This window comes from Scleropages formosus, chromosome 6, assembly GCF_900964775.1.
Source record: "Scleropages formosus chromosome 6, fSclFor1.1, whole genome shotgun sequence".
NCBI lineage: Eukaryota > Metazoa > Chordata > Actinopteri > Osteoglossiformes > Osteoglossidae > Scleropages > Scleropages formosus.
Genome location: NC_041811.1, coordinates 27,231,875 through 27,247,258, shown reverse-complemented (window position 1 = coordinate 27,247,258; position 15,384 = coordinate 27,231,875). Strand labels below are relative to the sequence as shown.

Below are 15,384 nucleotides of genomic sequence, written 5' to 3'. Positions count from 1 at the left end.
CACTAATTTCCACACTGACATTAACATTCTGCTTAGGTAAAACTGACTTATTGACTGAAGAGGCTATAATCCATAAAACATGCATTCAGGGGTCAACAAATATATATGCTATGATTGTAAGACAAATGTGCATTAACATCATATGGCACGATTACAAGACAAAGGCAGCGGTTTGCGGTCTGAGCTTCCTGGCGTGCGGAGAGGCGCTGAGCACGGAGAGTCCCTGATCGCACTCACTGGCACTCAGCATTCTCATTTCACACCCCAGTATAAAAATCAGGCTTCATAGGGGACACCTAATGGGCCGGGAGGAGGAGGGCCCGAATCCCACAACATCCTTGTTAGCCCGCCAAATAATTCCTGCCCTCAGGCTGCACTAGGGCAATTAAGCCAAGCCAGTTAGGCATCATAGCGAGGGGGAGGGGCGAGAGTATCAATGCAAACTGTCGCGGCGCACTGGATTCAGCAGTTTATAAAAACATCCAAACACCACCTACCCCCAGAGCCTCCCGCTAATGTGAATCCTAATGGCACTCAATTGCAGAGCCGTTTTCATGTGCAGACATTGCGCAACGTCCATAGCCGAGCGGTGTAACCTGCACTGAAATTCGGTAGGGCCGATGCAAGCCTGTCCCTTCCGAGAAGTTCGCGCCACCTAGTTTACATGCGTTTTTACGGACCATTTGCTCTGCTTCGGAGACAAAATTCCGAAGGGGGAAAAACGCGCTCGCGCACACAAACGCACGCACACACACGGGCAGCGCGCTGCATTCCCTTCCATTGTTTAGCGGGCAGCCACATATTTCCAATATCCCAGAAAGATATTGCCTCACACACTTGATAAAGTCAGGTCCCCACGGATCCAAAATATATATTGTGAGGTTAGATGGTTTATTGGCTCCGAGATATACGGATTGCATTCTTGCATCGCTGCGGTCTTGGTTCCGATGAAAAACACACAGAGCGAATCACATTGATTATCTACGGCAGGCTGAAGGCACGGCAGCAGATATATTGATTATTGAGGCTGGCCTTCTCAGAATGGCCCTTTTGATACCGGGGGGAATAAAGCAAGGTGGCTAAGTCACCACAGGTATAACAACATGTAAATTTATCAGAGATTTATTTGTTAAAACACAGCACAAAAGTACTAAACTCCCTGACAAACCAAAGAACTTCTTCATTTATATGTTCATTGGGACCAGTGAATTATTGGGGCAATATGTAAGATTACAAAGGAAAATTAATGTATAACTAACAAAGAATATATTTATAGGTTTATCTTGCTTTTTTTTAGAGAAAAAGAAAAAAAAAACTGCTTGGGACAAGTGGTTTCAGACTGTGTGTGTGTGTGTGTGTGTGTGTGTATTATACATACTGTAACATAATCTCCTAAAACTATGACACAGTCATTTAACTATGACACAATGATGTCTAGTCATTTCACCGTTCGGGCTGAAGTCCTTCTATTCAGAACTTCTCACAGGAAATTAGATATGCGACCAAGGCACTGCAATTAAAAAAAAAAAAAATTCAAAGCAATTTTAATTAAACTCAGTCAATGACTGAAAATTACAGTGCGACTCAATGTACAGTGCAATGAAAATTTCTTAGACGCTGCTTTCTGCTACCGACATATCAATATCTCCGAAAAGGATGTTTGTATTTACATAGCAAGTAATCCAGATGCCTTGCAGTGCATGAGCTGTACATTCGGGCGTAGGCTGAAATACGGCTCGGGGCGCAGTTTGAATGTTTTCCCTGCGTTCCCAATTCAAGGACACAGAAAAACAGACGGTAAACTTTCCGAATCCTCCCATACTTTTAAAAACATGCGCGTGATTGCTGTAAGTCAAATTCGATTAGACAGCACATGCCCTACTCTACCTAATACACATAATAATAAATACTGTGTGTTAATGTTTTATGCATGTATGTCATTTGGAAGATAAAAAAATAATTATACTGTATATTTTTTAAATGATCTCTTATCTGTTTCAAAGACTTCTGCCTGTATCTGTATGTGTTGCAGATATAAGCAGCGCAAAACGGACTTCTAGGGCAGTGCCCCGGTGATCTTCCGAAGCAAGTTTTACACTGAGGTTCCTTACACCGCTGCATTCTTTGGAAAGCGCACACCGAGCAGATGAGACTCGCCAACACGTTCAGCCCGTCCAACCGCACCCCTAGCTGGATTTACTCTCTCTTCCAGATGTGTGGATGGGGCCTTTTGGGCAGAATGGACGAGTGGTCTTGGCCAAGGGCTCTGCGCGGACAGCGTGGAGCATGGGGTTGGACCTAGCTCCGGCCTAGCGAGCTATCTGCACCTGCAGGCCCTCCTTGCCCCTCCAGCTATGACAGATCCCTGCTCAGGGCCTCTGCAGCTATGAAATCCGTTGAAAATTCAGAGCTCCATGACACAGGCCAGCCATGACCCCTCTAAGCCTGCAGTCAAATGATCATGCCTTGCATTTCTGTCTTTCTAGCAGACCATATTAGCAGTGCTGTATACTGCTTGCTCTGATTTTGAATTCTGCAGTTAGCACAGAAATTGGGATTTTCTTTGGCCTCTGTTGAAACTCCTTCCAACACATTCCACTTCTAAGGATACAGGAGAAAACAGGAACAATACAATATCTAGTATAACAAAAATGCTAAAAAAAACAGAAAAACATTTTCTATGGTTCTAAATTGCCAGCTATGTATATTAAGCCAAAGGGGTGGCACAGAACCAGAATATTCTCAAGCTAGAGCACCATTAACAAACACTAACATTCACACTTAAGTTGTTAAAGGACTTTAAAATAGACTTGCTTCCCTCCCCATAATGGTGGTTCCTTTTATGAGAATTTTCACTTTCAGTGTAATTGGTACTGTAAAATTTGCATTACAAGCTCTCTACAAACCAACAAAAACACCTTACGGAAAACAGACATTTAAATTCAAAGCAAGCATCTTAAGTAGCAGATCTTCAGGAATGATTTATGCTTACTATGCTAAGCAAGCCTGTGTAGTACAAGTATGAATACCTAATGCACAGTAATAGAAATCTTATATTGTAGGATGCATGGGTTTCCACCTACTGCTCTGTTTCCTCCCACAGTTCCAGGGCCTGTTTACTCTAAACTGCCCATAGGACATAACCATAGATGCCCTGGAATGCGTTGGCATACTGTCCACAGTGTACCCTGCCTTGTACCCTTTGTTTTTGGGATAGGCTCCAGACAACCCAAACCCTGTGTTTGGTAAGAAGTCAATGGAAAAGATTTACAAAACTTGGATAAATGTACAAAAAACGGTACTGTCTCAATAAATAAATAATGCAATAAGCATAGCACAAATAGAAATCTGTAACGTATAACTAAATCATGACCTGGAAAATTCTGTATAAAGTCTATCTATTTCAAAGTTTGTCCAGAAAGACAAACCAAGAGACGTATAATTTGGCAAAACTGGTCCGGTCTGAAGACTCTCCTTCAGAATACTCTTGTTGGACATTCTCATCTCTTGAATTCTCCATCATTCCTTTTCTAGCAAGTCGCATTTGTCAAATGGATTTCCTGGGTAGATGTGAGGCCTTGAGCCATCAGTTATCCTGACATTTCTCAGTGTAATAACATCACAACTTGTTAAATGAGGAATCATGGGAAACTGACTGACAAGGTCAAGCATAACTAGGTAAACAAACTGACTCCTAACTGCAGATCTCAGGGCATACAACACTATCACATAAAAGCAAAATTCTATGTGCATACATTGTAAGCGTACACAGGCTTACGAGAGCATATTAACACAATGTATAACTTCGAATGAATATGGGGAAAACCTTGCGAATCAGTCCTCGTGAATTTTTCACCATGTTTATGAGCTTTTGTACGCGTAACTGTAGATTTTCAAGTAAAGGCTTATTTGTACGGAATTGCGTGCACTTGTGTACACCTGTAAATGCTCATCAGTATGAACGGTGTGTGTTTGTGCATGTGTCTACTAACTTGATGGTTTGGTTGCACTAAAGGGTGTGTGTACCTCTGTATGCACGACCAAGAGCTTATCAGTCTGGTGCGCTAAGTGTAGCGTGCGATCGTGTGAAGGTCTGTTGAAAGTGTGCGTACATGTTTGGGTGTATGCGGACATAAAGTTGAAAAGAAGCAAAGTCTTGTTTGCGCTTAAGTGAGCTCGGAGAAGGATGTGCAATCACGAAAACGGGTTCCTATCTTTATTTGGAGTCCTCGTGGAGCCCAAAAAATCTGAAGCCAAACACGCAGACAGGCCGTTCATAATTGTTACAGGAAGGAAAAAAAATCATAGCGCTCAGTCGGCTGATAGTGAGGGTTTGTTTTTCCTCCTCGTGTTCCCCACTGACCAAAGAAAAAAGACAAGAATGCAGGGCAAACACTGCAATCCAATACACTGTGATTCAGTTCCTCTGAAACCAGAAATCTTTAGAGCACCCAAAGAATAAGATCAATATTGACACAGAGTTCTTTTCTGGGAAACCAGTGGTTAGTGCACGGTTAAAATTCCCAGTGGAGCCCACCGACAAGCCCTTGACACCGGACACTCACATGTATGCCTGGCGAGAGAGTAGTTAGACCCGCCAGTGGTCAGTCCAAAGCCGTCCGGTGCCTGGGCACTGGTGCGGGCCCTGGAGGGCAGTTTGGGGGGCTCGATCTCAGCACCGAATTCAGCCCCGATGACCCCAAGCAGGACGATGGCTGTGGCTTGCTTGCGTCGCTCTTCGTAGGAGTTGGAGATCTTCTTCGCATTTGGCGGCAGACTGGAGAGGCAGCCTGCAGACATACAAAAAGGAAGATGGTGATGATAGCAGCCCATATAAAGACTGCACTGCAAGAAAATTCACATTAATGATTCTGTATGTGGCTTATTAAATTCACGGCAAACTCAGACACATCACATTAACATCGTGGCCTCCCATTACAAGTGCTGCTTATGGTTTATAGCTGAATGTTGGAAGATGGCATTCTATCATTTAGCTATAGAGTACAGTACAGAAAGTGCTGTTGAGTGGAATCTCCCTCATGACGACCACTCTGACTGAGCCAGATCTGATCCCAAATCCAAAACTGCAGCTCATGAGCTGCAAGGCACCAGCATCACCCGCTGTGCCAATTTATAGCCATTCAGGTATAAATGGTCACAGCTTTCTTGGTGTTTCTATGAACAATTGACAGCAGGCAATTCATGAAGATGTAACGGAAATTTTTGTGTTAAACATGAAAAAAGAAATCATGTGATGATACAAATAAATTACAATTCACCATAAGACATTTTATACAGAGACAGAGAGGAATCACTGAAATGTTTGGAAAAGTGGAACCTGAATGTTTGTTACAAATAAAGGCAGCTGAATCTAGGAAGGCAGCAGAGCGGATTTTCATTTATTTATTTATTTTTGAAGCTGGAGATCAGCTGATGGCATGTGTCTGGATGTTTGTGTATCTCTCCCTCTCGTCTCCTCCGGGGGGGTGGCTGGACAGCAGATAAGGACGTGGCAGAGATGCTGATGGGAAGGTGTCTAAGCTCTGGGCTCTGCTGAAGCAACCTGTCAGATTGACGGTCAGATGCGATGGGGATGCACTCAGCTCCGAACGGCCACACACTAAAATAAATACTTATACACGCAGACTGCACATCAGACATGAATCTGCTCCACTAGTTTATACTGCTTTTCAGTATACAGCAAAAATGTAAAACTCAGCTGAGGTCCAAACACAGATATGGAAAATGATAAACGACCTTTGAAAAATACATACTTTGTTTTATTAAAACATGATGAAAGCATAAATAACCAGTAAAGCAATATACTATAACACGTGGTGACAGAAAGCAAACACCAGATAGGTAAGTACAAAACTGAGCATTTAATAATAATAATAATAATAATAATAATTATTATTATTACTACTACTACTACTACTACTACTACAAATATCCTGTGCCTGATCCACAAACATCAAATGTACCACAGCCCTGTCCATATGCTCTGAGATTGATGTATTCTGCAATTTTCCATTTTTATGCCTATGGCTGTCAGAAGACTGATTAGGTATCGTTATTATAATTTTTACTTTATTGCCACAATGAAGACAATTTATTTTTTCTCTTTTACCTACGTATTATTACAAAAACACCAATCAGATAATACTCCATATTTGTAAAAAAATGACAAATAACACAGACTAAGCATTTGTGTACTCAGAGTTCATGACGATCTTGATTTCTGATGTTACCATAATGAATAGCCAGATGTTTAAAAAACATTCTAACGAAAATGAAGCTATTTCTCTCTCAAATACCAGGTGCAGAAATGTGCTCCCTTCAAAAAAAAAAATGTAAATTGCTGTGCCACACACACACACACACACACACACAGATGACACGGGCATCCCATCAGTATACAAATATAAAACATATATAGTTACAGTCGACAGAGAGTACCGGCAACCTGAGCAATACTTATAGGGGACAAACTGGACATAACAGCGAAAGCAAAGCAACCCAAAAGTGCTCTAGACCTCTGGGAACTGCAGCAGAAGACATGCGATGACATCTGCTGATTTACTGCTCAAACTTCTCAACTGAATGCCTTTTGCAAAGTTTCCAGCAACTGTACGAAAAACGTGTTACTGTACGCTGAATGAAAGAAAAAACTTATTTAATCACACTCAAAATGACATAAAATATTTGCACTTCTGCTCCCTTTAAGTTAGTAGGTAAATTATGGGCGTTTCCTATTGAGGCCCTTGTGATCCGAACAAGGGCCTTCCTGCGTATGGACACGCGCGCGCAGCAGGGCCCTCTCTAATGTGCAGGCCACACTCACAATGAGGGCCCCTTTTGGCAAGTGGGTGGACGCTGGGCTATTGTCCACCCGTTGTGAAAGAGTTTCTCCAGCAAGAGCCCACACCTCTTGCCTCCCACCCAGAAAGACTCGCAAAGACCTCTGCACACAACTCCAATCTTGCTGCAAATATGGACATAATTCTTCCATATTTAAATGATGAAGCCTGAGAACAAAAAGTAAATACAGAAACATAAACTGACAGCTGGTAGCATAGTGCTTAGTGCCTTAGGACCCAAAGGTTGTAGGTTCAAAATTTCACCTCCAACTGTAGTACCCCTTATGCTAAGGTACTTACCCTAAACTGGTCCAGTAAATTTACCGACCTGTATAAATGGGTAAATAATTGTACCTTAACATTCCAAGTTGCCTTGGAGAAAAGCATCAAATAAATGTACATGTATGACATTAAACTAGCACCAATTAAATTCAAACCACAACTCACTATGACAATATAAATAGCTGACACAGTAAGTGGCAATCTGACTGACACACACACAAAAAAAAAAGAAAGAAACAGGTATAGCAGAAAAGCGTTGCTCCCAAATGTTTGGTAAGCAGAACAACTGGCACGCGCTCCCACAGGAAGTGGCACCGGCGGGAGCCAGCGTGTGACATTCCCAGATCAAGACGGATCGGCACCGGCCCGCGGCGGCGGGATTGTCTGATAGCATTTCATTTGGTTTCCTTGGCTGGTCGGGCGAGCGCCGAGCCGTTTATGGATTTGTGCTCTAATATGCGCCAGCAGGCGCTGAGAGAGCAGGGGGCTCCGGGGGGCTGGATCAATAGGCTGGGGTCCCAGATCCAGGCTCCCAGACTCTGTGGCCAGTCGCCGACAATGGGACAGCACCACATGTGCACTTCCAGTAGGAAACCAAACACCGGTGGCCTGTCCCTCCTGCATGCACCGGCCTGTTATTAAAAGATTCGAGGGGGATACAGGGACAAATGAGGGAGGGAGGGAGGGAGGGGTCATGAATGATGTCTTCCTGGCAGCCTCCTACAAATCAGATGTAGCACTGGTTGACAAGTTCGAGGCTGGCATGAAACAACAGCCTAAAGCACAGCCCTGGAACAGCCTGAACTGTGGCACTGAATGGGTGTGAGGGGAAAAATGCATTTTCACACGTGTGTGTGTGTGTGTGTGTGTGTGTGTGTGACTGACGATCATTTTACAGATTTTTTTTTTTTGCTTAAGGCTTTAGATTTAAATGAAATTAGCATAAATATTTAACACATGAAATCAGAGTTAAGATTTTGTTTAAGGATGTTTTGCCCTATTTAAGCCTTAATCTAAAGCAATGCACCCAAGAACACCAACTGTAAGAAAGAGACACCAGTTCCCATTCTAACCTGCAATGCAGGGTTCGCCTCTCCAACCAAACACTGAAAAAACCTTAATGATCACAATGCAACCTCCCTTTCATGCCAGATCATACCAGACTACTATGAAGGAAAATCAGATCCCACATTTCTGGACCCCGATAACTATGACTGTAACTATGTAACAGTGATCATTTTTACTACTAGTAAAAACTGAATGCAGTTCATTCAGGGTAGTATTCATCTTAATTCCAATGTGTTGAATAAAAAATAGAAGTAATATCACAATTATAAATAATATATAACACCATGTGAACAGCCAATCACATAAAGCTGTGTAAGTAGGGCTCAAACCCCAGACCCGCCACACAACAGGCACCGGCTGAACCCGTCACACTGCCACGCCCCCCTCAACCTAAATTACTCTAGCAAACATCCAGCTTTACCAATATGTTTTAAACTGTAAGCTGTGTAAATTGCTTATAATTAAAGCATCTTTGGGGGGGCGCAGTGGGTTCAAGTCCTGCTTGAGGTGCCTTGCGACAGACTGGCGTCCCGTCCTGGGTGTGTCCCCTCCCCCTCCAGCCTTACGCCCTGTGTTGCCGGGTTAGGCTCCAGCTCGCCGTGACCCTGTTTGGGACAAGCAGTTTCAGACAGTGTGTGTGTGTGTGTGTGTGTGTGTGTGTGTGTGTGTGTGTATAAAGCATCTTCTAAGCAACTACAGCAAGTAACATCTGAAGGTATCTATCACTGAAAAAGGGTCAACACAGGTGAAAATACAGACTCACTCAAAGAACATGTGTTGGTTGACTTGACACAAATACTGAGGGACAAAATCATGTGGGTACACACTTGGCTTCTGGTGTCGCCGAACACGGCGCTAAAGACTGGCTGTCAGCCCTGGACAATTTGCACAGTTCCACAAAGGTTTGCTTCGACTCCCAAGGCACGAAGAACGTTAAGATTGATTTTTTCGCTCCTTCTCTCTCTTTGGTCTTGATAAGCCATTTCCCGATGACCTCTGACCTGTCTTTCTCAACCACGTGTCCTCCCAGTTAAGTGTGTGTGGAAACAGCAGGAGACTGATGCAGAGGGCCCGAATACAATGGATTCAGGTGGGAGGTCATGCTGGTGGCTCACAATAACAGAAAAGGTTGAGAAATGAGAAATAAGCAAATTCTCTACACTCAAAAGCATAATTGCACAACAACACTATATCATTAAACATTTCCATTTGGCTTACATATCACCACCAATACTGGAGATTGAGACATATTCTGTGAGAATAAAAACACTAAACAAACACAAGTCAGTAAATATCACAGATCATTTTACAGTGCAAGAAGTTCCATATACAAGACAGGAAACTGAGCTTTTATATATATATGTGTGTGTGTGTGTGTGTGTGTGTATATATATGTATAAAATATATATATGTTCACACATACACAATATGGTAATTGTTATACACCACATAAGCGCCTATGTTTTAAAAAAGGCTAAGTAAACATCAAATATGAGACGCTTGCATGCATGCATATGAATAAAGATGAAAATTCTTGAATATAGTTTACTGGATTTGTTTTCTGATTCTGCTCCAGTACAGAAGCTCATGAGAAGTGTCCACTGAAGCATCCATTTGACCAATCTGCACTGTACTGTTTGGAAGTATTGTAGTGTGCTGTGTTCTGGGTTTAGGAGGGATGAAGAAGGACGTTTCACGAACGTTTATTGGAGCACCGGGCACACACCGAACGGTATGGGGGCAAACGCAAGGAAATAATGCTCTCGACCCGAGGACCCCTTTCCCTCAAGGACCTGCACCTCAAGCCAGTCTTCTCGGCCTGCTTAGCACCTCTCAAGCTTGCCTTCTCCTTCTCTCAGTGGCCAACAAACCCTCACTCCCTATATTCCCCGTGAGCCTATCAAGCAGTTGAACACCATTCACATTTTACCCACAATTCTCAACTATTTACAATAAACCTATTTTCCCACTCAAACATGACACACCCCAGTGACATTAGTGTTTTATTGGGTTTTTTTTTTTTTTTAAATACCAAAAATATACTAATCATATCAATCAGTACTTGAGTTAGAGAAGAAAAATTACAGGCAGGCAAGCAAGAGTGGAGATGAGAAAAATAAACTTCTGGTACCTGTGGTACTTGTCCCCAAATGACAAGTAAATTTACGGCATTCTAACAAATACTTCATTATATTCATTATCACCATAGTAGCGATCATCCTGAACGCAGAGGACGAGAGCTAGATGTGTCACTGAAATTCTCCCAAGTGTACTCTCTTACCTTTACCTTGGTAGAGCAAAACATTGTGTCTTCCTTCAACACCATTATTTGTTATATTGCTACAGGGCATTTTTTTCTATATGAAATCAGTCAAGTGGAACAAGCGTCCACAGCATTTCAGCATTTCGGGTAGAAAGTCCAACGTCCAAGCCATGCACAGCACAGCACAGCACAGAATGACATGTAAGAGACCTACTGGCCAGTGCTACCCACACCCAGACACCACCGTAAAGCTTCTTCGCTTTGGTTTTCTTTCTTTGTATACCCTCTGTCAGATGCACAGCAGCATTCATACATCACTCAGGCCTATGCATCTGAATGAACTCTTTAAGACAAGGAGAAGAGGCAGAGAGAGAAAAAGAAAACTAATAACAGGCAGCGAAAAAACTCCCTCCCTCTGCAGTTTCATCAATCCACAGAGAATTTGGTATTTCTCTCGCCAGCGTGGTGGTGTTTAATCATCGCTAAAGGCTGACACGCAGATCCATTTTCCTGACAAGAGTTGATCACCCAATCAGAGGTCGAAAATTAATAATCCCAAAAACTGCCAAAAGAGGAGGAGAGGGAGTGGGTGGCTGGGGGTTTAACATTGCACAGCCTCAAAACACCATTCACCATAGGCAGATCTGGTCTTCCAAAGCTTTCAGTGGAATGACCTCGCCGGCCCTCTCAAGAAACATTACCGAACCCAAACGAGCAAACCGTATTTCAATTAATTACTAGCACATATACAACTGGCTATATGGTGGTGCATCAAAGATTTGAAATAAAGAAATAAAATAGGATTTCCTGCCAATATCCAGTTAGTAAGTAGGGATATGAACAAAAAGGACACTTATTTTAAACACACTGACATTCTTGTGCCTTTCGCAGCTCTGTGCCAGTGTACCTCCATCGTCCAAGTACTTTAAAATTCATTGCCCATTATTTGTTACAGGAAAAATTTTAATTCACTCTTAGACTGACAAAGACTCACTCAAAGATTTCCCATAACATTCACAACCATTAAAGGCTGTTTAAGCACGAAATGAGATGATCTCACTCGGTATCCTCAGCCTGCGTGCACATCTGCTTGTGGGTTCAGCTACTGGGACCAGTGACCATTCTCACCTAAAAAGACTGTAGCTACCATGTATCTGGATAAGCAGGGGCAGTCTTTACACCGATGCAAATGGGAGAAATTCTTGATTGCGTGAAGGTCGATATTACAGGGGTCTGCAAAAGGGGGAAGGGTGTATTTAACTGCTGCGTACACTGGGTGTGCAGGAGGCTTTCGTTTCAAAGGCGTTTAGACCCACGTGCACTCACGATGGAACGTGGCGATGAAGGAACGCAGCCTGGCAGAAAACTGCCACGTGCATTTTAGTGCTGCCCACCACCAAAGCCGAAGAGCCGATGGCACGCTGTCAATCTGGAAGGGCTCCGGCTGCATGCGATGTTGCCTGCAATCTGCTGGAGAGTCCAACGGCACTGACTGCTGGACATCTGATTGGTAGGAGTGTAAAAGCTATTTTGGCAAAAACCGAGCACCTCGGAAACTGTCGGTCATGTTTTTATGTTATGCTTCATTTGCTGCACTTATTCAGCTCAAATAAATAAATAAATATGCCTCCCTGTCCAAAAATATCTTTTTGTGAAGATATTTACATCGGAATTAAAAATGTTTTAGCCCTACAAATGCTTTATATGACTGCACTTACCACGGCACATTAACATTGCAGAGCTCTTTCCACACCATATGCAATAAGTGGACTTCTTTCACGCTGTGTGGAACACTTAGAACCACGAGAACTTAGCGACTAAGGGGGATTAAAATGGAAGGAGAGGTGCATAGGCAATTTTATTCCATTTACATAAGAGCCACTTAAATTGGCTTTTAGAGACCAGCGTGATATGACTCAGATCACTCTAGAAGTAAAGAGACAGAGTTCTCATTTAGCACAAAAAACCTGCACCAGGCATGGATATAAAATTAGATTGCAAGGAAAAAATGCTGTTGGATGTCATTCCAACTATATTGCTAAATGACCGGTGAACAGCTGATCACAAATATGTTCACGTGAACTTACTTTTAATTTCATATGAAAAGAATCTAGGGGTAATGAGGGGGATTAACTATTTCTGACCAAATTCAAGCAAACCAGACTGCAGCTTTAAGACCTTCGCACTGGCGTTTCAATTCAAATGACCTTCCGGAAAGGATCCGCAGTGACCGCATGCAACCTGCTTGACCTGTGACATCATTAATTTCCCGCCAGCTTCAAATGACTCATAAATAGCTGACAGAGCAACCCAGACATTAATTCTCATGATTTGTTTGTCAGCAAAAGTTGAAAAAAATTGACATCACAATAATCTGTACCTGCAGACAGAAATTTTAATCACTAGATTACTATGCTATTTAGCCAATGCTTTTATCCAAAAAATTTATTTCACACCCATTTATACAGCTCAATGTGTTACTTGAGTAATGTAGAATAAGTACAATGGTGTCTCACCTCACAGACACAGAAGCATGATTGTAACTCATCGAAAAGTAACCACTAAGTCACAATCAATAAAAGCTTAATAAGACAGACATCCCTCAAATATATTTATGTGTCAGGGTTTCAAAGAGTCTCTGATAGAGCTATAATAATTTTAAAAATTAACTGTAAGACTATTAAATATATTAAAACTTTGAGTTTCATTAAAACTAAGAAACTTCAAAAGGAAAACTTTAAAATGACTGAAAATAGGTTGTTTCCATAATATACTACTCATCCCATAAACATGTGCTATATTAGTCATCTTGTTGATGGCCGACACTGGTGAACAGCGGAAGTGAGCTGAATTGGTGTATGAGTGTGCTTCACCGCCACCTGTCCGCTCACCAAAGGTTACTTTCGCTCCACAACAAGCCGAAATTTTAGAAAATACAGTTAAAACAAATAAATAAACTCGAAAATATCTGTATCTTCAAATATTCATAACTCGACCATTTGTAATGCAAGGAGCCAGTGTTCTTTAACTACAAGACCCCTCGGGGGACTTGAATCAGCTAACTTCAGGCTGCAACTCTGTGTTCTTAATTATTATTCTTCCCGGAACTCTACTACACAAAAAGAAGCCTGCGCAGTACTTGAAGCACCGTACAAAGCACGGTACAAAGACTAACCACAGATGAAGCGCTTACTTACAATAATTGGCATGTTAAGGGAATCGTCGTCCCTGCTTCTAGGCAGAGGCAGTCTCTAAGCCCATGGTGTGTTTAAACCTGGGCCAATCAAATCAATACCGCACTGTTCAATTCAAGGTGAAACCAAATAAACCCGGTACGACAGACAGACTGCGCGGTATAGTAGGAGGTACGAATGCTTCTTGACCCGTGACCTGTCATCAAAAAATGATCAGCCAACCTTCATCACTCCCAGGAAAATAATCATAACACTCTGGTACAGACTCCTCTTGAAGTTTGGGAGTCAAAGCTGCCATACACGCCACATACCACTCTTCCACTAGTGGCCTCCTTTTCTATCTGACTCTTACTTAGAAAAAAGCAATTACAAATAGAGCTTCCACAACTTTGCCAAGATCAGCACCCTGTCAATCCCAATACTTCTTCTTTTAAATGGGAGGCCCTGCATCTTAATAACTTGAGGGCTTCAGCCCACCCTCCCCTCTTCAAGCGCTCTCATTCGCCGTCTTTCTTCAGCCAGCCCCCTGTGGCCCTCCCGCGGTCCAACATAAGCCAGTTACCTACAGACTCTCCATGGACCAATAGCAATCAGCACTCCTTCTGCATCCACTTAGGCTTTTGCTAACTCATTTCCAACCCAAAGCCAATTTCCCAGCACTAAGCCAGTAACAGAGGGGAGTGACCTAATCCAACGGCAGGTAGTACACAACTCGACAACGCTGTTCAGCGAATCCCTGCAGATATGAACGGATGAGCACGTCACACCCTCTGCTCTTTAATTACTCTCACATTTATTTAAATCTTTTCTCACTGTTTGGAAAATACTATACAGTTACTGTGATCAGTTATTAGGATTTAAATTTAAGTGGAAATTCACTTTTTACTTGGTAGAACATAGCAAAAGTATGTCTCTAATTGAATTAGATTAATTAAATAAATACCAGGCAAACAGTAACAGCTGGAAAGCATCAGCCAATGAGGTAAAAAAAAAAAAAAAAAAAAAAAACAACACAATCTTACTATAGAATGGCTGAGATTTGGTGTCAGGTTTGGTGCCTTTATATAGACCGGAAACACATGACAACTAGGAAAGTATGCTGTAAATAGAAATACCTGGATATTATGCAGGGTTGTTTTAGAAAAATTCTAACAGTGCTTGTGTGTAGAGTTAAAACTGGTTAGCAAAGGTTTTTTTTTTTTTTTTTTTTTTTTGAATTATCAGAAATGCATACTAGGCACATTATTTAAAGAATAAACTACAATATCTTTTCTTTTTTAGTGAATAACTTCCTAGTGGGGAATTTTGGTCTGTCCCTTCCAATAAACATCAAGACAGGATAACAGATATTATTTTTCAAGAAAATTAAAATTAAAAGTTAAGTGTAAGGCTTAAAACAAAATGAAATGATGCAAATACAGTGACATCTCACTGGGTGCACATTCTGACAGCAGAGACTATCACCATACTAAAGTGAAATTAATTTTAATTCAAGCTAAATATTTAATTTAAATAGCTGAAGTGTGTATTATCCTTTAAGAAGAAACATTTTTAATACTGTAACACAATTATTCTGTCGTACAGCAAAATCTACAGCACATGATAAAGATTTAGAATGTGCACACTTCATTGCAACAATTTAAGAGAAAAATAAGTGTTCCCCCTATATAGAACTGAGGCTTCTTGAAATAAATTGATTTTTGAACTATATTGATCC

At 41.8% G+C, this 15,384-nt stretch overlaps 1 protein-coding gene across 2 annotated transcripts in view; it reads right to left on the bottom strand.

Annotated features, from left to right (window-relative positions):
* The window catches only part of wdr7 (WD repeat domain 7), a 134,298-nt gene that overhangs the window by 39,642 nt on the left and 79,272 nt on the right, over positions 1 to 15,384 (bottom strand). For both annotated transcript variants that reach the window (XM_018753920.2, XM_018753931.2), the window contains one exon: positions 4,566 to 4,790. In XM_018753920.2, coding sequence (XP_018609436.2) covers positions 4,566 to 4,790 — 225 coding nt within the window. The remainder of the gene's footprint in view (positions 1 to 4,565; positions 4,791 to 15,384) is intronic.